At 41.1% G+C, this 23,094-nt stretch overlaps 1 protein-coding gene across 1 annotated transcript in view; it reads right to left on the bottom strand.

Annotated features, from left to right (window-relative positions):
- LOC146809063 (B-cell receptor CD22-like) overlaps positions 1-23,094 on the bottom strand; it is a 476,425-nt gene that overhangs the window by 47,368 nt on the left and 405,963 nt on the right. Inside the window, exon 5 of the mRNA XM_085614823.1 lies at positions 8,047-8,150. Coding sequence (XP_085470949.1) covers positions 8,047-8,150 — 104 coding nt within the window. The remainder of the gene's footprint in view (positions 1-8,046; positions 8,151-23,094) is intronic.

Raw genomic sequence — 23,094 nt, 5'->3', positions numbered from 1 at the left:
TGTTTTCAATACTGTAACACAACAGCAGCTCACTATGGTTACTGCAAATAATCTCTACGACCCCCTCCCAATTCTTATATGTGATGTCCTGTTTTGATATGAAAATAATCTTTGTTTGTGGATGTTGCATGAAATATAAATACAAGTCAATTCAAAATAATCTTTATTTCGGTCATGGACCATAAAAGATAATCAATCATAAAAACATACATTGTAAAAAAAAAATAATAGATGATTAAAGTTCATAAAAATGTATTTCATTGTAAATTACATTGATTCACATACAATTCTTTAAAAACAATTAAAGAGTAAGGAGTTAAAATAGTTGTAGGGACACTGGTGGCCAAAAATCATATTTATTTAGATGAGCCTAAGAATTGAATAAAAGAAGGGAACATCTCCTCCGCCACACAGCGTGCCAGTAATGTGATACCGAGAAGACTATAGGCATTGATGTATCAGTCTTCAAAATTCTATAGGCCGCCTCACAATGTGTAGTGCCCAAGTTCCTAAAAAGTTGGAGAAGCCTACGTTTTCTAATTGCTTTGTATGTGGGGCAGAAGAATAGGACGTGTAGGTCGGTTTCTTTTAAAGCTCCACAGGTCGGGCAATCGGAAGGATTATCTGCCAACCACTTTCCCGTGAAAGCTCTCAAGGGCAGTGTACCATGTCTGAATTGCATATAGAGCTTTCTATAAGCACACGGCTCAATCTGGTCTAAAAAAGGCTCTATTTTGAACTCCTCCTTTATATTAAAAAATTCCATTATCAGTGGGCCTAACTTTTTATTAGTTAGCAATTTATTTTTGCTATTTGTCCAAAATACCTTGGCCAGTTCAGCTCTAGAGAGATTTGGAGCAGTTGTCTCGGGCTGATGCCATAGAGCAGGAATTCCCAATCTCGTAAGCTCTTTTTTTAATGTATGCTAGCCACGGTATTTTGGCTAAACCAGGAAGGGCCATTAGTGACTTTAGGTCATTTCGATAATTTGCTAACTCCGGTGTTACCCACATCCTCCGCCAATACATTAGAGGCCTTAGTGCAATTTCTTCTTGGATGGATCTAACTCCCAAGTCCATTCTAAGTGGATTAAGTGGTGTGCTGGGTTGTAGGGCCAATAAAGACCTTAAAAACAAATTCTCAAACCTACCGATGTCTCCAGATGAGCAGTGCCCCCAAAGCTCAACCCCATAGAAAGTTGCGCCCCGTGCTTGTGCTTTATAGATCTCAATAATGGGTGATATAGGTTTGGAGGTGGATGCTCTATGCATTTTAAGGATCCCACCGCAGGTCTGGGTAAGTCGTAGTTTTGCTTTTGCTAACTGGGGGCCCCATTCCATCCTATCTGTGAGTGTGACTCCAAGATATTCTAACACTGTTACCCTGTCCAATGTAACACCATTAAGGGAAGGATTAGGGCCAGTGGTTTTAGGCAGGTTACATACCATAAATTTTGTTTTCGAGGCATTAACATCGAGGCCTCTGAGGGAACAGAATTTGGTAAAACTATCAAGAGCACGCTGTATCCCCGTAGGGGATTTTGACACTAAAAGAGTGTCATCAGCAAACATTAGTGCCACCACCTGCTCGTTGTTAAGTTTGGGGGCGTCAATATCCTTGACTCCCCTCAGGTGGGCCACTAATGCATTAGTATAAAGGGAAAATAGGGTTGGGGCCAGCACACATCCCTGTCTGACTCCACGGTTAACAGGGAACTTAGATGTCAAATTGCCCCTCTTACCACACCTTACTTGGGCAAAGTTGTCTTTATGGAGTCGCTTTATAATCCCAAGTAGACAGGCAGGCATCCCCATCTCAGCCAGAACCGCCCAAAGAGTCTGACGAGGAACTAAGTCAAAAGCTGCTTTAATGTCAACGAAGATAAGGTAGAGACTGCCACCCTCTACCCTCACGGTTTTCCAATAGAGAAGTTGTAAACGAAGAAGTTGGTCCACCGTAGATATCTTCTCTCTAAAGCCAGCCTGGTATGGGGTCAATATTGATTGTTCATCCATCCAGGATTGCACTCGATCTAAGATGATAAGTGCAAAGAGCTTTTGACTAACATCAATCAAGCTTATCGGGCGGTAATTATTTGGCAAGAGTGGGGAGCCTTTCTTGAAAACCGGAACTATTTCAGCACCCGCCCAGGTATTGGGGATAGGTGCGCCGTGGAGTACAGCATTGTAAAGGGAGCAAAGATAGGGAATCCAAACCTCAGGTTGGTGCCTGTATAGGTCCCCAGGAATTTTATCCAAGCCCGGCGCCTTTCCTACTGGGAGCCTATTTACAGCCTTTTCTACTTCCATGAGGGTTATAATATCAATGGGTTCTACATTCAAATTGGAGGCAGGTAGAGGCTCGGTGACCGAAGCCAAGGGAGCATATAAACTCTGATAATGATCAGTTCATTGGCCCGTGGCGATATTAGGGTCATCTGCCACTAAACCTTCCTTTGTGTCTGATCGAATGATTGCCCAAAATTCCCTCATATCTTTTTTGATTAGAGCTCTTTTGATATCATCCCATTTATTGTTTTCCCAGTTCTGTTTGGCCACTTTTACAACCTGCTTGTATTCAATTCTCCTCATAGCCACCATTGTCCTATCGCCTGATTTTAATGAGACCAGAAGAGCCAATTTAGCCCTCCTATATTCGATATTAAACCACGAAAGGACTTTCAAGATTTTTTTTGATTTAGGTACAATTGGATTCAGAAGGTCACCCAGTGTTGTGACTAGACCTGTATGAATGTGGGGTATATAGGTTTCCCTATTATCACTTCCCTGGTCTAGAGAGAAGCATATTTCTGTGAGGGCTTTATATATGGCCAAGTAAACAGAACTGATTTTATCCGAAGATTTAAGAATCAATGGCCATTTAAGCCGTCTTCGATCACCGGAGAGGGATAGAGGTCTAAGGTTGTTCCCACTATTTTGTGAAGGACAGTTCCCCATCGATAAGGTCAGGTCAAGGATCAAAGCATTGTGGTCGCTGTCATGGCGAGGGTGAATCACGAAGTCCATGATCCTAGACCATGTTTAACCTCAACCATAATGTAATCAATGCACGAAGTCTGCCCAAGTCGATTAAAAGTGTGATTCCCCTCTAGATCCGATAAAGTACGTCCATTGCAGGCTCTCAATGAGTTAGCAAGTGTTAGAGAGTTTATTTGCAGTGCTAGAGGTGTCCAACCCATAATAGGTGGAATTTGGAGGGCCGGTATGGACCACTGTTCGTCCTCCTCTCTGGTGATGGAATCAATGAGCCCCGGTAAGGGCTCAAACTGGCAATTGAAATCACCAGAAACAATCAAGGTGCCCTTATCCACTACTGTTTGGATAAATGTATCCAAAATTTTTAGGGGGGGTGATTAATTACCCGACTTGGTGGGACGGGAATAAACGTTAATAAGGATAAGGCTAGACCCAGAGGGGAATGTTAATAATATGCATTGCAAATCAATACTTGGGGTAATAATTTTAGAAATTACACATCCTAAATGCGACCCTATGAAGATAGACAGACCCACAAATGGTCTTCCCCTAGTACCTATAAGGGCTAGATTGTTAACCGTATGGAAGCCCTTTTTTGTGAATTCTTCTTTAGCCCAGGTCTCCTGTAACAGGCAAATGTCGTGCTGGTTGATGAAATAATTCCAATCTGGGCAGAGGAGTTTGTTTACAATGCCCGCGACATTCCAAGATAATATTTTTAAATGGTTGTCTGGATGGATATTCTCTCTTTCTAAATGCGAGGCAGAAGGCGAGGGAGAAGGCACGAGCAGAGATTACTCAGTGGTTGTAACATTAAGAGAATAAGGGTCATTAGTGGTAGGGATGTGTTGGGAAATGGCATGTGAGGGAGGGGAGATTGAGCTGGTTGTAATACCCAAAAAAAGGATTTCTTTTTATTGGAATAGTCCCGGCCACCTGATCACATGTGAAGCCTGGGGTAAGGTTGATCGAAGTGTTGCCATCAGGAGTCAAAGAACACGACAAAACCCTATTATCGAATATTGGATCGGTCGGACCGACCAGTCAATCAACATCCTCTAACGGAGCAAATCGATTATAAACAGGGATTCTAAAGGGTGGTAAATTCAGGTTAGGCCTTTGTGAAATATTTTGGAATAACCCAAGGTCTGAAGTAATAAAACCAGTTCGGCGAGGAACGGGCACCCAGGGTAGTTGGGGATAAAAAAATTCGAGGGGAGAGGCGTTAATTGAAGTTTGATAACCTAAGGGTAATGTAGGTTGGGCAAATATTTTTTGAATAATCTGTGGGTACCTAAAATTAATAGAATATAAAAAAACTGAAGAGGCCGTTTTCCACTCACAACTGAATGGGAGGTCCAGTAGGAAAAAGGGCCCCTAGTACAATAATAACAAAAGGTGTTCCTATAGTTCCTCAGAAAAAGAGTAGTGTCAACATGAAGGCTGAGGTAGGTTAGATGCACTGTGTAAACCTGGTTGGAAATCCATATGTCGGATTTAAATGCCCTCACACACCCTTTCAGGTGTCATGCTTCATCATTTGGGCTGCTCCTCGTCGGGCCGGCGATGCAATGCCCGACGGGCTCCCTCGAAAGGGGCACTTTAGCGGAGATCTTTAATCCAACGGCCGTATTGGTGATGTGCGGGTGTGGGGGCTGATTAATGTAGATATGTGGAAGTGTGGTTTAAAAGAGGTCAGGAGTGCCTGGTGAAAATGAGTTTTATTCTGATGGCCTCCTACCTTAAATTAAAAACGTGTATACATAGCACTTATTCGAGTGTAATGTCTCTTATTAAAGTGGCATGTAATTGTAAGAAGTCGGTCAACATGTTTCTCGCCTAGAGTAACTATACTCGCGATTCTTCAGGACCTTTTTAGAAAAACTATCTACATATAGCTACCTGCTCAAGTTAGGGTTGTTAATAATCTACGTATTACGATCAGACTCAATACCTGTTGGTGTCAGGAGCTACCCTAATCGGACAATAACCTGGCATCAACAGTACTCGGTGGACTGTGCATGAGTGTGAATTCCTCAAAGTTATAGGAATTTCTTCTCCTCATGTAGCGTGAATCGACCTACCCTCTCCACCGAGTCCGGGAGGTCATTTAAATCCGACATATGGATTTCCAACCAGGTTTACACGGTGCATCTAACCTACCTCAGCCTTCATGTTTACCTAAAATTAATAACCACACAATCCCCCTTAAACTTTTTTGCGTTGGTCCTATCCATGCAACCCTTCTCACCATCAGAATCTCATTGGCCATCTCGTATGGAAATTGTTTGTGTCTTGCCAGCCAAAAAAGAACTTTATTTCGTAAATCTAAGTGATTTTCCTTTGTGCCTTCCTTAAGTTCGGGAAAGCCAGTCAAAATAGACACATACGGAGATGCCGCTGGGGGGAGGTTGATCGTTGGCAAGTTTGCAGGAATAATCTCATTATTGTTATCAGCAAAAATGTTATGAGTCGTAGTAGGGGTGGCTATAATTTCTCTATTAGTGGTGTTCCCCACTAAAGGAATGGGATTACTTGGGCATGGATCTTGTAAATGGAGGTTGTGTGAAGAGAGCCTTTTAATGTAGGACCATTATATGCAAGGGATTCCTCTGTGGGTATGCGGGCTTTGGTTGCCTGAGCAGACACAGGTTTGCGTTGAGTGGATACTAGGTCTGGTGATGGAATCTGGGCTATAAGCAGCCCATCATTTTGAGAGTTAGAAGTACTAACCATAGGATTTTGGTCGGGGTCAGTGTGTACTTTCATAATGCTTTGGATTAAATTTAATATTGGGGCTACCTCCTTTTTTATAATGGACCTACATTGGCCAATAATATCGGTCACTACTACATGTAACCAAGATGGATATACTGTGTCCAGGCAAGGTTGTGATGGTGAAATAGGGACAGGTGTTCGAGTGCTAGAATGCACAGTTTCCTTTATCAGCCTCCCCTTAGTCTTCTTACTCTTATTTCCAACCCTTGCAGCTTTCCTTTTTCCTCTGGTTTTGGGGGGTATTGAATTAAAACCCTCAGTATCCATAGATGTTAATAAGGAATCTTGGGTAATGACAACCGGTAGGGAACAATTCTGACTGGTATGTGGTTCATTTAAGTCTACCTCGATTGGATGAACAGATGACCCCATAGATGGTAAATCAGGAGTTAAGGAAAGGCGGCGTTCTGTCATTTCTATTTCTGAGGTAACCACACCAATGGCTTTCTGAAGCATTATATCTATTGCTGTAGGGAGTTTGGCCTCAGGTGCTCTTGATTTAGTTTGATAATGTTTGGTAACACATGCACGAGCCCCCTGGACACGTTTAGGCAGAGTAGGTTTAGACATGATGAAACAGGTGGTAGGTTACCCAGTATAAACCCCAAAGTCAATGGGTCGACACAAATATCAATTCTCAACAGTACCTTATGTCCTTGATGGGGGTTCTTTGGAATCAGATGATAGAGATGTGGCCCAGCCCAGCCTCTTCCAGTCACTGACGGGCACGGACGGGCCTGCCCTTGGTCCGTGCTTTGCCCGGGCGAAGCCCGCGCGCATCCCGCACTGCGGGTGGTGTGCGCGCCTTAAATAGCGCTTCAGCGCGACACCGCTGGAGGGCTGCTGGGACTGGTAGTCCTGTGAGGCTACTGGCCGTTCCCCTCACGGCTGTTGTAGAGGGCGAAAAGCGATGAGATGCTGGCCGTTTCCCTCACGGCGTTCACTGGAGCAAAAGCGGTGCTAGCAAGGTAAGCCGTTCCCCTCACGGCGTTTTCGAAAGGACCCGCGCTGCGGGTGGTGTGCGCTCCTTAAAAAGCGCTTCAGCGCGACACTGCAGGAGGGCTGGAGAGCTGCTGGGACTGGTAGTCCTGGTAGTCCTGTGAGGCTACTGGCCGTTCCCCTCACGGCTGTTGCTGAGGGCGAAAAGCGATGAGATACTGGCCGTTTCCCTCACGGCGTTCACTGGAGCAAAAGCGGTGCTAGCAAGGAAAGCCGTTCCCCTCACGGCGTTTTCGAAAGGACCCACGCTGCGGGTGGTGTGCGTGCCTTAAATAGCGCTTCAGCGCGACACCGCAGGAGGGCTGGAGGGCTGCTGGGACTGGTAGTCCTGTGAGGCTACTGGCCGTTCCCCTCACGGCTGTTGCAGAGGGCGAAAAGCGATGAGATGCTGGCCGTTTCTCTCACGGCGTTCACAGGAGCAAAAGCGGTGCTAGGAAGGTAAGCCGTTCCCCTCACGGCATTTTCGAAAGGACCCGCGCTGCGGGTGGTGTGCGCACCTTAAATGGCGCTTCAGCACGACACCGCAGGAGGGCTGGAGGGCTGCTGGGACTGGTAGTCCTGTGAGGCTACTGGCCGTTCCCCTCACGGCTGTTGCAGAGGGCGAAAAGCGATGAGATGCTGGCCGTTTCCCTCACGGCGTTCACTGGAGAAAAAGCGGTGCTAGCAAGGTAAGCCGTTCCCCTCACAGCGTTTTCGAAAGGACCCGCGCTGCGGGTGGTGTGCGCGCCTTAAATAGCGCTTCAGCGCGACACCGGAGGAGGGCTGGAGGGCTGCTGGGACTGGCAGTCCTGTGAGGCTACTGGCCGTTCCCCTCACGGCTGTTGCAGAGGGCGAAAAGCGAGGTAAGCCGTTCCCCTCACGGCGTTTTCGAAAGGCCCCAGCATTTCTCTGCAAAATGTCTGTAATAGACTCTCATACATCACCCACATAAAAAATAAATTAAAGAAAAATGGTATTTAAAACAAGGTATTTAAAACAATCTGTTTATGAATTATTTTAGGTCATCAGAGCAAGACTCTCTGCAAAAAAGAGCTGAGTGTATCCCAGAGCTCCCTGGAAGGCTGGGGCCCTGGTCCAGAGCCAATTTTGCACATGCCTCAAAACGTCTCAGCTGAAAGAGTGAGATATAGGCACAGAGTGTGTCTGGTAGTTTATGAAAGAGGCATGAGTTCAAGAGCTTCTGAGCAAACTTTGGGTCCTGTCACATATTTTTCAAATTAAGGACTAAGTACAATGCATTGAAAATTGAGCAGTGCATGACCGGTTTGCATACGTACTTTAGATATCTCCTGGTCAACAGAACTGCTCCAACTGCTGCTGCCAACACTGCAACCAAAGCTCCGGTAATGAGAGAGACAGTTGAAGAGCTGTTACTCGCTGGAGAGAAAATGAGAGTACTAGAGTTAAACACATACACAAAACGCCTTTGTGGAATTCAGCAGCACAATCGGGATATAACACAACGTCATCACAGCTATTTTAACAATACAGGCATCTTCTGACCAGACACAAGATGCTTCTTGTAGGAGTTAGAATGATGAACATATAGTGGGTAAGATGTTCTCGTTGAATAGAAATCTCCAACATGTACCAGCATATTTATGAGTTATGGTGAAGAAGGCGCTGCTGGTTCAAAACAAGGAAGCCAACTGTGGCATCTACATGAGGAATGGATGTAAAGGAGAGGATTCAAGCTCATCAAAGCTATCCTGTCACTGCATCTGTGCTATGATGAACACTGACGAAATGTCTGATTTATGAATCTTTGTACCAATAATTTTGACATGAGCTTTTTCTGGAAGAATTTATCTGTGCAAAGAATGCCTTGCCTTTGGAAAAATGCCTTACTCATACCTATCTACCAAGGTTCGAATTTGCACTTGAGGACCTGGTAGGGGGCCTGCAGACTCTGATCTTTGATTTTACATCATCCCTCATTGACAGAGGAATGCACTGAAAACTGTGTCTGGCCAATAATGTGGCTGACCGAGCTGGTGTGTGGCTGCTTGAAAGGATGAAGAATGCAGAAATGAGTTTGAGCTACCAGTGCATGTTAATGTTGCTTTCTTGCTGACTGGATGTGCTCGTCTCAGCATTACCTCTTGAACTTGCTCTGGCAATCAGTATTATACCTCTGTGTCATAGCCCTCCTGAATTGCTTGCACTTTGCTTGTCTACTTATCAGCTATCTTTTAGAAATGGGGGTCCAAGTAGGGACCCTTCCTTCTAGTCAGAGTAAGGACATTAGACACCCAAGCTAATCCCTGCTCACCCCCTTGGCAGCTTGGCACAAACAGTCAGGCCTATATCAGAGGCATTGTGTACAGCATTTCTACATAACACACACAGTAACACAGTGAAAACTCTACAAATGGACACTACACAAGTTTAGAAAAAGAAAGTATCTTTATCTAAACCAAACAAGAGCAAAACGATAAAAATCCAACATACACACCTCAAAATATGAATATTAAGAGGTTTTAAGCAGCTCTGACCATAGAACTCTATGGAATGAATGATGTTTACACAAAGTACCTCAAATGTGTAGAAATCTACAAGATGAAACAGCCACTGAGAAGGGAGGCGCCGGAAAGCACAGCGATGTGTTGGTGCCCGAGTCTTTGGCGGGGATGTGCGACAGTTCTGCAGCACGCAGGAGAAGTGATGTGTCGAAGTCCGACTGTAGGGGGAAGTGATGTGTTGATTCCAAGACGGTTCTGGTCTGCGGGTGCTGTGTCGGAGCGATGAGTGGAAATCTGGGACATGCTAAGGATCTATGCGGCGGCGGCAAACAGGCGCTGCATCGATTTCTTTTGCAACAGTCCCAAGATTTGTAATTTCTTTCAGCCGCACAGCAGGGCCTGCAACTGAGTCAGTGCGGGAATCTCGGACTTCAGAGACAGCACATTGGAGACATGCTGCGTCAGTTTCTTTGGCTGCAGACAGACACTCCATTGATTATTTCATCTGCACAGTGGTGGTGTGGGGAAATATCTCCCGCACACCGGTGCTGCGTCGGATAAACAGGCTCTGGCAGGGTGATGCATTGATTTTTTTTTTGTGTTGACATTTTTAATTGAATTTTATCATGAAATACAGAGTAACACAGAAATAATAAAACAATGAATTATAGATAATATTAAATCCATATGTTGATAATAAATAAGAATGAATAAATAAGAAATCATATTATATATAAATATTAAAATGAATGAATAAATAAGTGAGTAGATATATGGTATAAAGAACATGAATAAGAACTGGATATTATACATATTATAATATATAAAATATGAATAAATCTAAATATAAAAGAGAATGACTTTGTACAAGATAATTAAAATAATTAGATCAGAGCACAAACATTTAAAAAAAAAAAAGGAGGAGAAAAACGATACGAAAAGTGGAAGAAAGAAGAAAAGTAGAGAAAAGAGATAAACTGTAAAGAAGAGAATAAGAGAACAGTGAGATGATAGAGCCAGAGGAAGGGAGGGAGGAGAAGGAGGACGGGAGTGGGGGAAATACATTGATGAAGGATTAAGGAAAGGGAAAAAGAAAAGAAATACACAAAATATAAAATAATGAATTAGTTTATTCAAGTGTTTGCATTAGGAGAGAGAATGGAATTGGCATCAGTGTTAATTTCAGTTTTTAAAAAAGAAGACCAGGTCTGGAGAAATACATCAACTTGATCTTGAAGGTTATAAATTGTGCGCTCATGTAGGGCCGTTCGCATCATTGCCACCAGCCATTCTTCCTGAGAGGGTGGAGAAGGAGACTTCCAATGACGCAAAATACAGATTTTAGCTGTAGCCAATACAGTGTGTAGAAGACGTATTTGTGATTTAGAAAGTTTTGTAAAGTGTCGAAAATCATGTAGAAGGATTGTGGCAGGCGTAAATGGTAAGGATAATGGCATTGTGGAATGTAAAGTCTTGCCAACAAAGGACCAAAAGGACCTTGTTGCTGGGCAATCGCAAATGATATGAACTATGTCACAACCAGAGGTGGAACATCTCCAGCAATTAGAGTGTGAAAGCAATCCAGCTTTCTTTAACTTAGTTGGTGACCAGTGCCAATCATGAAGGATTTTAAATATACAAAATGTAAGCCTTGCTTCACGAACGCCTTTATGTAATCCCTCCAGTATCTTGTCCCATTCAGAAGCCGTATATGAAATAGATAAATGAGATTGCCATTTATTTTGATGAGCATTCGAGAGAGATTGTGAAAATAAAGAAGACATAAAGGTTTTATAAAGACCAGAGGTCACTCCTCTAAAGTTTCCCCACAGATTTAGGTAAGATAGTATTGGGGACACCTGCAACACCCAAGGGGGAGATCCCAAGTGTTTCCTCAGACATTGTTGAAGTTGAGAGTATCTAGAGGAGTATTGTATAGGAAGATTAAATTCCTCACATAATGAGAAAATGATTGAAAATTTCCATCATGAAGAAGTTGATCCGGGGAGTAAATACCAGCTGCTTGCCATAAAGGCCAGGATAAAGTGCGACCATTGATACGGATAGCTGAATTGTTCCAAAGAGGAGCCTTAACATGCATTTGAGCCTAGTATACGATGCCCCCTTTTCCAAGATTTGTGCATGGCTGATAAGATCCGATTCTTGGGATCCGAAGAACTAGTGCCACTACCATATAAAAGAGAAAGATCTGAGTTCTTGGATAAAAGATGACGCTCGATGGAAACCCATTGTGGGGCATCTTTAGTTCCTGGCAAAAAATAAGAAAATTGGGAGATGTGTAGAGCAAGGGAATAGTGTTCAATGGATGGAAGACCCATACCTCTACATAACTGATGGTCCTTTAATTTTATTATAGCAAGACGTGGTTTAGCTGAGCCCCATATAAAAATCTTAATCTTAGAATCTATTAATCTAAGGGTAGCTAAAGGAATCTGGAGGGGAAGCATACCTAAAACATAGATGAAACGAGGAAGGGTGACCTTTTTGATAGCTTGTACTCTACCCCAAAGAGATAAACCCAGAGCTTTCCACTTATCAAAATCCCTCTGCATTTGAGAAAGTAAAGGAGCTAAGTTATCTGCAACCATATCTTCCAAAGCTTTGTTGACCAAAATTCCTAGATATTTAAGATGTGAGGACTGCCAATGAAAAGGGAATCCATGAATCACTGCCCTTGTAGTGCCATTAGAAATGGGTAATGCTTCACTTTTGTCCCAATTTATTTTATAACCCGAAAAGGAGGAGAAATCCTTGTTAATTTGAAGAAGGGATGGAAGAGATCGAGGAAGATTAGTAAGAGTAAGAAGAATATCATCTGCATATGAATAGATTTTAGAGTGTCCAATTGGGAGAGGCACACCTATAATTTCATCAGATTGACGGATAGCAGCAGCAAGTGGTTCCATAGCTAAAAGAAAAAGAAGGGGGGACAACGGGCAACCCTGACGTGTTCCCCTTCGTATTGGAAATGCATTGGACAAAAAACCACCGCAATTAACCTGAGCTGAGGGATTGTCATATAATAAACACACTTTATTGATGAATTGATCACCCAAACCTAATCTATGCATAATAGTAAAAAGGTATTCCCACTCAATGCAGTCAAACGCTTTTTCTGCATCAAGCGAAAGAGCCAAGGTATCTTCTGAAAGATGTTTAGCAGACCACAAGGTGTGGGCCAAGTGTACGGAGATGGTTCCGAGAAGAATGCCCTGGTACAAAACCTACTTGAGTGAAATGTATTAAAGAAGGCAGTACTTTGCGGAGTCGCGACACCAAGATGCTAGCCAAGATTTTAATATCACAATTTAATAAAGAAATGGGACGATAGCTACCGCACAAAAAGTTTAGGTAGTACAGCTATAACTGCTTTATTAGAGAGAGGGCCCAATGATAATTCTTTATCAGCTTCAAGAAATGCAGCATGTAACGTATCAATCATACTATGACCTGCCCATCTATAAAATTCAACAGGGAATCCATCTTCCCCAGGAACTTTATGATAAGGCAGAGCATTAATAGCTTTAGAGATCTCATCTCTTGTGATTTCACCATCAAGCAGAGCTCTACGATCATCAGAAAGACGCGGAAGACTCACCTTCTCTAAAAAAGAGGACATCTTACCTAGGTCTATTTGACTACCTGGAGTATATAAGGATTGATAAAACGAGGCAAATTCACTAACTATCTCTTGGGGCCTTGTAAGTATGTCACCTTGAGTCGATCGAATAGCTGGAATAGCCATTGCTGCTTCCCTTTGATGTAATTGTGCAGCTAACAACCTTCCGGCCTTCTCCCCTTGCTCGCAATGTCTTCCTTTCATCCTTTGTAAAGCAAATTCAGCTTTGGATGTAAAGAGACGATTAAGAGACATACGTGCTTGCTCCAATAACTTGCGATTATGTAAGGTAGGATCCGACGTATATAAACGGGAATAGAGTTAAATATCTCGTTCTAATTCTGTCTGCTTTGCAATATTATTCTTATTGGCAAGTGCTGCATCGCGCATTAGTTGCCCTCTAATAGTGGCTTTAGCCGCCGCCCAAACAGTTCTGCTGGAGGTGACAGAACCCTGGTTAATAGAGAGATAGTTCTGTAGATGGGATTGTAACTGAAGTTTACCCTTGGGCGTCCTGTGTCTTTGAATGCTCATACGTCATGGTTTACGCCCTGGCCGGGATAGACCTAAATCTAAAGATAAAAGGACAGGAGAATGATCAGACAAGGCTGCTTCTAGGATACGTGATTCCGTGACTAATTGAACCGCTTTGTGCGATATCATAAAATAGTCTAAGCGGGAAAATGTACCATGTGATGATGAGAAGAACGTATATTCTTTTTCTTGTGATTGACTAAGATGCCAATGATCAACCAAACCGTTTTACGAAAATATAGCATTTAATACCGCTCTATCCGCTGCATTGGCCTTATCAAACGATCCAGTTTTATCTAAAATAGGATCTTATACCAAATTCCAATCCCCACCAATGAGGTATTCTGAGGCATCAATCTCTGTGCGGAGGCGATTCAATTGAAGGAAAAAAGACTTTTTAGTGCCAATCAGAGCATAAATAGACCCAAGACAGATGTAAGAATTCCCGATACGTAATTTGGCAAATACATATCGACCATCAGGATCTGACCAAGTCTTGGAGATCCTGACTGGAAGTGATCTGCGGATAAGAATTGCAACTCCACATTTGCGGACAGGATTAGTATCTGTGGGGTCATTTTTGTGAATGCTGCTGTGAATGACCTTCCCCACCCAATCTCTACAAAGTTTGTCAGATTCAATCTCATTGAGGTGCGTTTCTTGTAATAAAGCTATGTCTACATGTTTGGACTGTAAATAAGAAAGTACCTTCTTCCGTTTAATGTAATGAGTGAGGCCATGGACATTCCAAGTAATGGTAGATAAAGGATGAATATTAGCCATGATGGGATTCAATCAAAAGGGATTGGGAATCAATGTATTAGTCACAAATGGGAAAAATAAGAGGTAGGAATACAATGGGAGGGAATAGGGCGGTATGGGAAGGGAGAGTACTCTGATTGATAGAAAATAGAAAAGTGTAAGAAAATAAGAGTTTTACAGGTTAAGAAAGTTTAGTATATGAAAAGAAAAAGAAAAAGAGAAGTAAAGAGAAAGACTTATGGAGGACAAACGTGGTAAAGAAGCAAATAAAGAATATAATAAAGTATTGTATAGAACAATAGAGAAAGATATAAGAAAATGTAAAAGAAGGTTCTTATTTAGAGGGATCAAAATGTTCTATGTAATCAGTATATTTCTGGCTGTTACAATAAAAAAGAGAATTAAAAAAAGGGATATAGATTCGTTACCTACAACTTTTAACCGCGGGTCTGGGCTCACTAGAGCACCACTACGAGTACAGACACCTTAAGGAGGGTGGACAATTAAAATGAATATCAGCCAGGACAATAAATTAGAAAAGCTGTAAAACGAGTGAAAACTCCTGTGACCGAAATACATATAATAGTATGCGTTAGGAGGATAAGCACATTTCATTAAGAAACATAGATAAGCATTAAACGGGTCGAAAAGCAATAAATGAATGATAATGAATACCAGAGGTTAAAGTAAACTATTAAAATTATCATTCATAAATACAATTCTCATAATATTTACATAATAAACAACATTTGATAACTTAAATGCATAAATAACTATAAGAAAAAATGTTGGTATTATTATGAAAGAATGTCAGCATTGTAAAGATGGATAAAGAGCCTGTTCTTAAAAAGTGAGATAGTAATACATTAAAAGCACATATCATAGCGTATAACATATGACCAATGTGAAATAAAATTATAAATAATGTTTAGAATAAAATTCTTTTGATAAAGGGACTGAAATAAGATACATATTAAAATACATAGTAAGTATATCCATAAGGAAAAACACTCAGCAATATATTATAATCATCTATAATAAATATAAGTAGAACTTATTCATCTTTCTGGCTGAAGAGTAAGATGTAAGTAAACACAAGGAGTAAGCATTTACTGAACTTAAAGAGTCAGGTAAGTTGATAAAATGATATTAACTAAGACCATAACTATGAGGATAATAAATAGGGAATCAACTCATTCTCCATCTGGAGCAGATTTTAAGGGAGAGCTGGACTTATCTCTACGTTGACCTTCTGTGGTAGTAATTACAGACTGCAAGGCGGACGCTTGATCCTCGTGTGTACGATAAGGTCGCTCTGTTTCTCTACCTCGAGGACGCACATCCCCAAGGTTGCGACGCCTTTTATCTGTCGACTGTTGAGGTTGTGTAGAACTTTGACCAGACTGCTCATGAGAAATATGTTGTACATCCATATCCTGAACTGTTAAACTGTCTAGAAAATGCTGTAAGTCTTCAGGGTTGTAAAAGTCTTGTGATTCACCATTTTTAGTAAGGCGGAAGCGAGCTGGGTCAAACAGGCCATACTTGATATCCAACTTCCGCAGTTGTGGTTGCATAGATAAGAATAATTTCCTTCTTTCGTTGGTTTCTCTCGAGAAGTCAGCTGCCATATGTATTTGATGACCATCATAGATGTAAGATCTTTGCGTGCGAGCTGATATTAGTATCTGTCTGACTTGCTCATGTCTCAGAAAACAAGCAATTAGAGGCCGTGGTCGAGAATCCAGGTTTGGTCGTGGAGGACCAATATGATGAGCACGTTGGATTTCCAATGGTGGGTCAAAAGTAGTACCAAGTAATTTGGGAAGAATTTTACATAGAAATAATCGAGCATTTTGGCCTTTAATTTTCTCCGGGAAATCCAAAGAAGCGAACATTGTCTCTTCTATTGCGATCTTCCAAGTCAACAAGCTTACTGCGCAGAAGTCGAAGTTCCTGGTCCCCGTTTTGTACTGAGTCAAGCCTGTTTTTCACTACAGTTAATCACCGAGCCAGCCCATCAGTTTTTTGATGAAATTACGCAAAATCCGCTCTAATGGATTTGGTTTCTGTCGTGAGGGAGGGAATGTTATTATCCATTTCTGTCAGATGGTAACTAATAGTTGAAATTTCCTGCAAAATACGATTCATAGTTGATTTCAAGACTCCTCATGCATAATAAATGAGGCTAGTTTTTCGGAGAAAACCCCACGTCCTAGGTCAGTATATAGAACCATTATGAAGTGTAATGGCAGGGGAAATATAGATGGAAGGTTTAGTTACTACCTTAGCCTATATCGGGTTACATGCATGACCCATAACACATCCTGAAATTATGAAATGTGCTTTAGCACATTTTCTTTGATAAACAAGCTAATGAGTGTCCATGTAAATGTGTATTCTTTCAAATATTGCAAGGATCTAATACTTCTAAAGTACTACTTATTTTGTGTTTTAAAATTCACCTTGGATAGATATGTAGAAAAGTACTTAATAGATAAATGGATTGCTGTTGAATACTACAAACACTACTATTCCATTTCTCTACAGGTGCCTAACTCTGCCTTTCATCTACATGTTCTCCAATAACTTGTTGTACATTTGTAGATACTATCACCTCTTTCGCTTAAGAGTGCAGTTCTTCATTTCATACCATCATCCACCATAATCAATGGTGTGATCTAATCTATTATACTGGAGATAGCTTTTTTTCATTTAAGAAAGACTCTGTACTAGAACTATGTATGTATTCTCCACTATAAACTGCACAAAAGTTACTTCTATTTACTCATCTTTTTTCTGCTTTTGTCTCCTCATGCACAACACCATTTTGTCAAGAGTCTTCATTCTATTTATAATCAAAATGAAAAGCTTCCTCTTCAAAGCAAAGGTCTTATCAACTACTCTCGTTCTTTCTGTTTCAGTGCCAGTCTCCTTCTTCTATACTTCTTCATAGTTCTCTGTAGATTTATAACTACTTTACTACTGGCTCTCATTTCCTTTAGCTGCTTCTGTCTTCTGTTTAAGGTGTGTCAATTTTTGTTACATTATTGCCTTTTCTTGTGATATAGATTTTGTCCACTGTTATTCTTTCTCATAGTTTGAATTTTATTTTCATTATTTAGTAACCATTGGAAATGTCCACATATATGTTAAAGAAATAGCTTTTTTCTCTCACCAGTAGCTATTTTTTCTTTCACTACTTTTTCTTAATTTTGCCCCTTTTCTGCCTCTGTTCTGCATAGATACTATACTTGCTTCGGTTCCTTTTTCCTCTTAGCTTGTGTAGGCATTCTGTCTGAATAATAGAAAAACTGTTTTTATGTTATGTTCCAGTTTTAAATCTACAGCTTACCTACATAAGTACAAGCACTTACTAAATTGTCCCAATCCCAAACCAAAACACAAAACTTAATTTATTACTTACCTTTTGTTATAGCACCCTCTGCTACAGCACAGCTGCACCATATCTCAGTTTTGACTTATACATGCTAAGAGACCACTTTATCCATTTTGTACTCATTTTTTTAATGAATATCAACCAAAGTGTAAAAGTACTTAAGTGTCTCAATACTGTAAATCTGAAAACACAACATAAGACTATTTCTTCTGTGCTTCTTAACCACTGTGTCACTGGTAGATTTCGTGTTTCAATACTTTTCTACTTACATGTGTCAAATTAAAATTTTGAAAAACACTGCATATAGACATCTGCACATTAATCTGCATCACAGGATATAGCTCATTAATTCTTCAGAGTACACACAAACAGTGTGTGACAGGTTACATATATAATTCACCACATTGTTCTAAAGAAATAGATATTCCTCACTAAAACTTGTAAATACGTGTGTTTCTGGGTGAGTACAACAATACCCCCTGGATGATTGGAAGAGTGCATAGATAGTGCCTAGGTGATTCCATCAGAATATAGGTAGTGCCTGCATGATTCCCTGAGTATGTAGGAACTACATCAGTGGTTCCATATCTGCATAGTTAGTCCTTATGTATTCACATAACTATATTGCTACTATCTGGGTGATTGGATGAATGCATGTGTGTTGACTGCATAGTTCAAAGAGTCCGTAATTAGTGCCTGTGTGATCATAATATTGCATATATACTACCTGGGTGATTGAATACGTCTAGATACCACACTTGATATCTAATTCCATACATGCCTCTCTAAGAGTAGACATTGCTCTGTTACTTTGTGTGCACATGCATCAGTATTTTTCTAAAACTGAAAACAGCAATTCTCGCCTTATGAAAGCACAAAACCTTTTCTTTATGGCATACCTACATCATTCTGCAAATATTTATTATGTCTTTAAAACATATATTCAGCATTTCTCAAAGAAAAGTTACATGCCATGTGAAGCTAGCACACAAACTCCCAAAAGACATTCTGCACTATTTACCCTCCCCAATTTTAAACAGAGCATGTTGAAAGAAATGCACCACCCTCACTATATAGATGAAATTTTTAACAGCCTTGAAAAACATAAATCACCATGTAAACATATATGTGATTTCATAATAAATATACACCTTCAGGCCTTCTTTCCGAAAATATAGAGTACATCCTTAAGTAAACTCAATAGTCTCATCGTACATATAACTATCTACAACCAGAAAAACCGTATCTCACCATCCAAACATATGCAAACAGGTCATATAAGTTAAAAACCTCATTGACAAACACTAATACATACCTAACAAGTATTACTTCTTTTTAATTTATATACAGGCTCAGCACATTTTCTTATGTTTTATTCATAACCACACTACTCCTATTTAACAATGTGACTAAAAGTGCTACAATTCCCAGAATGAAGAAAAACATAGATCTGTCTGTTCTGCACATGATGCTTAGATTTTTAAAACATTGCCATTTTTAAAGGCATTACTCATGGGAGGTAAACTGGCATAGGAAGCCAGTAGAACCAGCTCTTTGAGGACTGCATTGCTTTGGAGGTGAAAAGTGTTGCTGCAACTGCCACTAGTAGATAGAGTTGGTCACCAGGAGGAAAATGAGCCCAGGATTGACTAAATCAGCCCACCAGGCCAGAGTTACAGCATTTTTAAGTTTGGCAACTTTTGACCTTGCTTGCCTTGGAGTGTGTGGGGCTCCACTGCCATTTGATTGAATGTCCCTGTGGTGGACAAGGGCATGAGAGACGGCTTGTGGAAGCTGTTTTGCCCATTGGGGGGGGGGGGGGAGGGTGTGTGTGGCTCCCCATCCTATGTCTCAGCTCACCTGGGGACCCCATCCCCTACGCGGTTTCATGAAAAAAGAGGCCAGGACCCCATCCCCAGAGCCCCAGCCCCACACGGGTGTGGGGAATGGCCGTCGAGCTTCCCCGTTGGAGACGGAAGGAGCCAAGGAGTCAATCCCTGGGTTCCAGGCTAGGTCAAGAGGCGAACCAGCAGCACAGGTCTGCCCGCTGGAGCAGGCAGACTCCAGTGAAAATCCTGCCAGCTCCCTTGACCACATGCAGGAGTTTTGGCTGCACTGGGAGCCGACAAGAGTAGCTGGGATTGGGCTCCCCGTGCTGCCCTACAACAAGAGCAATCTCTGGGATTCCTGGGTGTGGAAAGGAAAGGAAGTGAAGAACAAGGTGCAAGGCTGCACTCTAGAAGGCAACATGATGAAAACATCACTGCAGCTCTCCCTGGCTCAGTGGGAGAGCCAATGCCATAATATTCACTGCACTACAGAGAATTCACCCCATAATGCGTTTTGGGGTATTCCTTTAATATATTATTTTTCACCTATAACCTGTGGTGGTCCTAGAATGATGAGACCACCACCAAATTTTTCAGCACCCGGTGCTCTTGCTTTGCAGGTAATCTTCTGCGCCCTCACCCTAAGTGGCAGGGACTCAAAACCAATACCTTTCCCACTATTTGATGCACGTTAAGCTCTCCCATGGTTAGAGATTAAGCTCTACAGCTGGGAGTTGTTTGCCTTCTAGGGGCCTTGTGTATGCTAACATTGTGTGTAATATATTTTTTATGTGGTTACACCCCTCTGGTGGCTGATTATATGGTTACACTACAATGCTTTTTCACCATGTCATTTTTGCTGTGATGTCCCCTAGGTGTTGTTCTAACCATTACGGTGTCATGCCAAGTATATGTAAGAATGCACCAACATAATATTTATTTCTGATAAAATGTTTTTATAGGATTGTCATGATGAGCGCATATGTTTTATTGAACCATCATTATGACAGTTATGAAAATGGTTCATGACAAAGTAATGTCAATAGACTATGACTGTTGGAACTAACTTAATAAGTTTGGGTGAGCCCTCTAGGCGGCCACCAGTGATTACACAAAGTCATCTATGGTATGTTTAATCTGTCAATGTATATTTGAAAATGATTGTGTGGTATTTAGTAGTATGTGCATAATAAATGTACTTCTCCTTTTTCTGAAGAAGAATACTGACTGGACAATCGTTTATTAAGTGTTATTATTTTATGTTAGTGATTGAAGATTACTAGCCCACACCACCTCCCTTGAGAGGCCTTAGACTGCTCCACCTCGCTACCCTGTGAGTCGAGGACTACAATTGATTGGTTGATTCCCACTGCGGAGAAATGAGGAAATATGACTTGTGCTGGCGACACAACTAATAACTCAATTTCCAACACAGAACAAATCTTTTTAAGAGGGTATGGGATAGGAGGCAGGTTGAATATTCATCAAGGAGTGTTGGACCGAAATTCATATAGCTACTGTGATGATACTCATCCTTATAGCTCTGAACTGAATCAGTGCTTGAGTGCAGATGGGTCGGTTAAGAGTCTCTCTTTTGGGTTTGGGTGGCCTTGAGCAGTGTGAAATGTTCTCCTCAGCCACCTTGTGTTTCTGCTAGTTAAATAGAGCATGCATTCTGTGTCTAAGCAGGAAGTGCCCCAGCGCCACAAACTATATATGCTCACACATCGAGCAGAATACTGCTGTCCCGCATCACACATCCAAGACAGCACACAATAACATCATAAGAGAATAACAACTCTAAATAGTACAGCATGACAGAACATAGCAACCCACCATAATAACACTGAAGGGCAATTGCATACCTATAGGATCACAATACAGGCAAAAGGCAAGGGTAACACACCACCCCTGGCACACAATAAAGAAGAGAATATTCAAAGGCGACCAAAACTGCAGCAAATTTGGAGATATTCTTAACGCAGCATATCATTTCTCCACATACAGATTCACAACATTTGCACACATTGGTGTGCCCAATTGTCACTCTCACTAGTGAACAACATATTTAGCAATAGAGATATTACATTTGCAGGTTTGCATTCACAAACGCAATGCATCCCCAGAAAATAGAAGCTTTGTAAAGTGGCATAAAACATTCTCAAAAATATACTCCTACAGGTGCAAATAAAAGTACAGAAAACAGTTTCAGGAAGCAACTATACATCATACATGGTAACGGAAACCCACACTCACTGACAATCACTTTTACCGACAAAACACATCCACAGCCCTCACTCAGTAAATATCAATAAACAATAAGCACAAGTTGCAGTGACCATCAGTACCATTCAAGGACACCATCCATCACAATACAAAGGCACCCTTCACCATCATACATGGAAAACAAACAGTAAGGGCCCAATTCACAGAAATAACTTAAGACAAAATCCTAAACTTACTACTTTTGGTATTCACAGAAGTTAGGATTGTGTCTCAAGTTTGTCTTAAGACAAACTTAAGACAGACTTAAGACAGACTTAAGACAAACGTAAGACAAACGTAAGACAAACTTAAGACAAACTTAAGACAAACTTAAGACAGACTTAAGACAGACTTAAGTTAGGATTTTGTCTTAAGTTTGTCTTAAGTCTGTCTTAAGTTTGTCTTAAGACAAAATCCTAACTTCTGTGAATACCAAAAGTAGTAAGTTTAGGATTTTGTCTTAACTTAGTTCTGTGAATAGGCCCCAATGACTCTTATAAAACTACCATTCACTCCTAATGCTGTAGCAGATCTTACTACAAGTGTGCAGGAGTGTTCGACTATGTTAAAAAAATCTGTTTGTCCAAGACTCAAAATGTTACTGAGATCTTCTTGACCTTTCAAGAAATCCACATGGGCCATCTGCATTCTAAATGTTTCAGATGGGCTATTTTTTATTTATTTCATTAATACTGCCAAACAGATTTCAACAATGGTAAAGTAATTGTTAAAGCAAAAAACATGCCTGAGAGTAGACGACTTTGAACGATTTGGAGCACAACATTGGTGCAATACTGACATGTTTCAGAGCCTCCAGCTCACTACAGACACTCTCCATATACACCATTCTTTTTAAAGAAGATAAAACTCTTTAAGTGCTCTACTTACTGACTGATATCTCTGAGCGACCCAGAGGTAATGGTCCTGAACAAAGTCCTATCACCAGAGACACCTTTAAATTTTTAGCGCCTCAGCTGTGGAATAAATTGCCTGTGTCCCTGCGCAGCACTACCAACCTGTTGGCCTTTAGGAAGGGGCTTAAAACTTGGCTTTTCACTTCTTAGTTTCAGGTCCTATCAGGTCTCTTCTCTTTCTGTTTCTGTTCATTTTTTCTGTTGTGTTTTGCGATTAGCGTGCAATTTAAAGCGTCGGGACACTCTTTCGAGTAGCCGCACGCTATACAAAAACCTGTTTAACATAACATAACATAACATAACAGCAAAGTGATTCCATCTATGGTACGTCACTCACAGGCACTTTGGGGCAGATTTACAAGCCCCTTGCGCCACTTTTGCGTCATTTTTAACATGGGAAAAATTATGCAAAAGTGGCGCAAGGGGCTTGTAAATCTGCCCCTTTGTTCTTAAGATCTTCGGCAGCACTTCAAGGAACTATAACAGCATGTTATTGCACTCAATATGGAGAAGGA

This window comes from Triturus cristatus, chromosome 7 (genome assembly GCF_964204655.1).
Source record: "Triturus cristatus chromosome 7, aTriCri1.1, whole genome shotgun sequence".
NCBI classification, from domain to species: Eukaryota; Metazoa; Chordata; class Amphibia; order Caudata; family Salamandridae; genus Triturus; species Triturus cristatus.
Note: the sequence above shows the minus strand (reverse complement) of the source record. Positions and strands in the feature narration are given on the sequence as shown.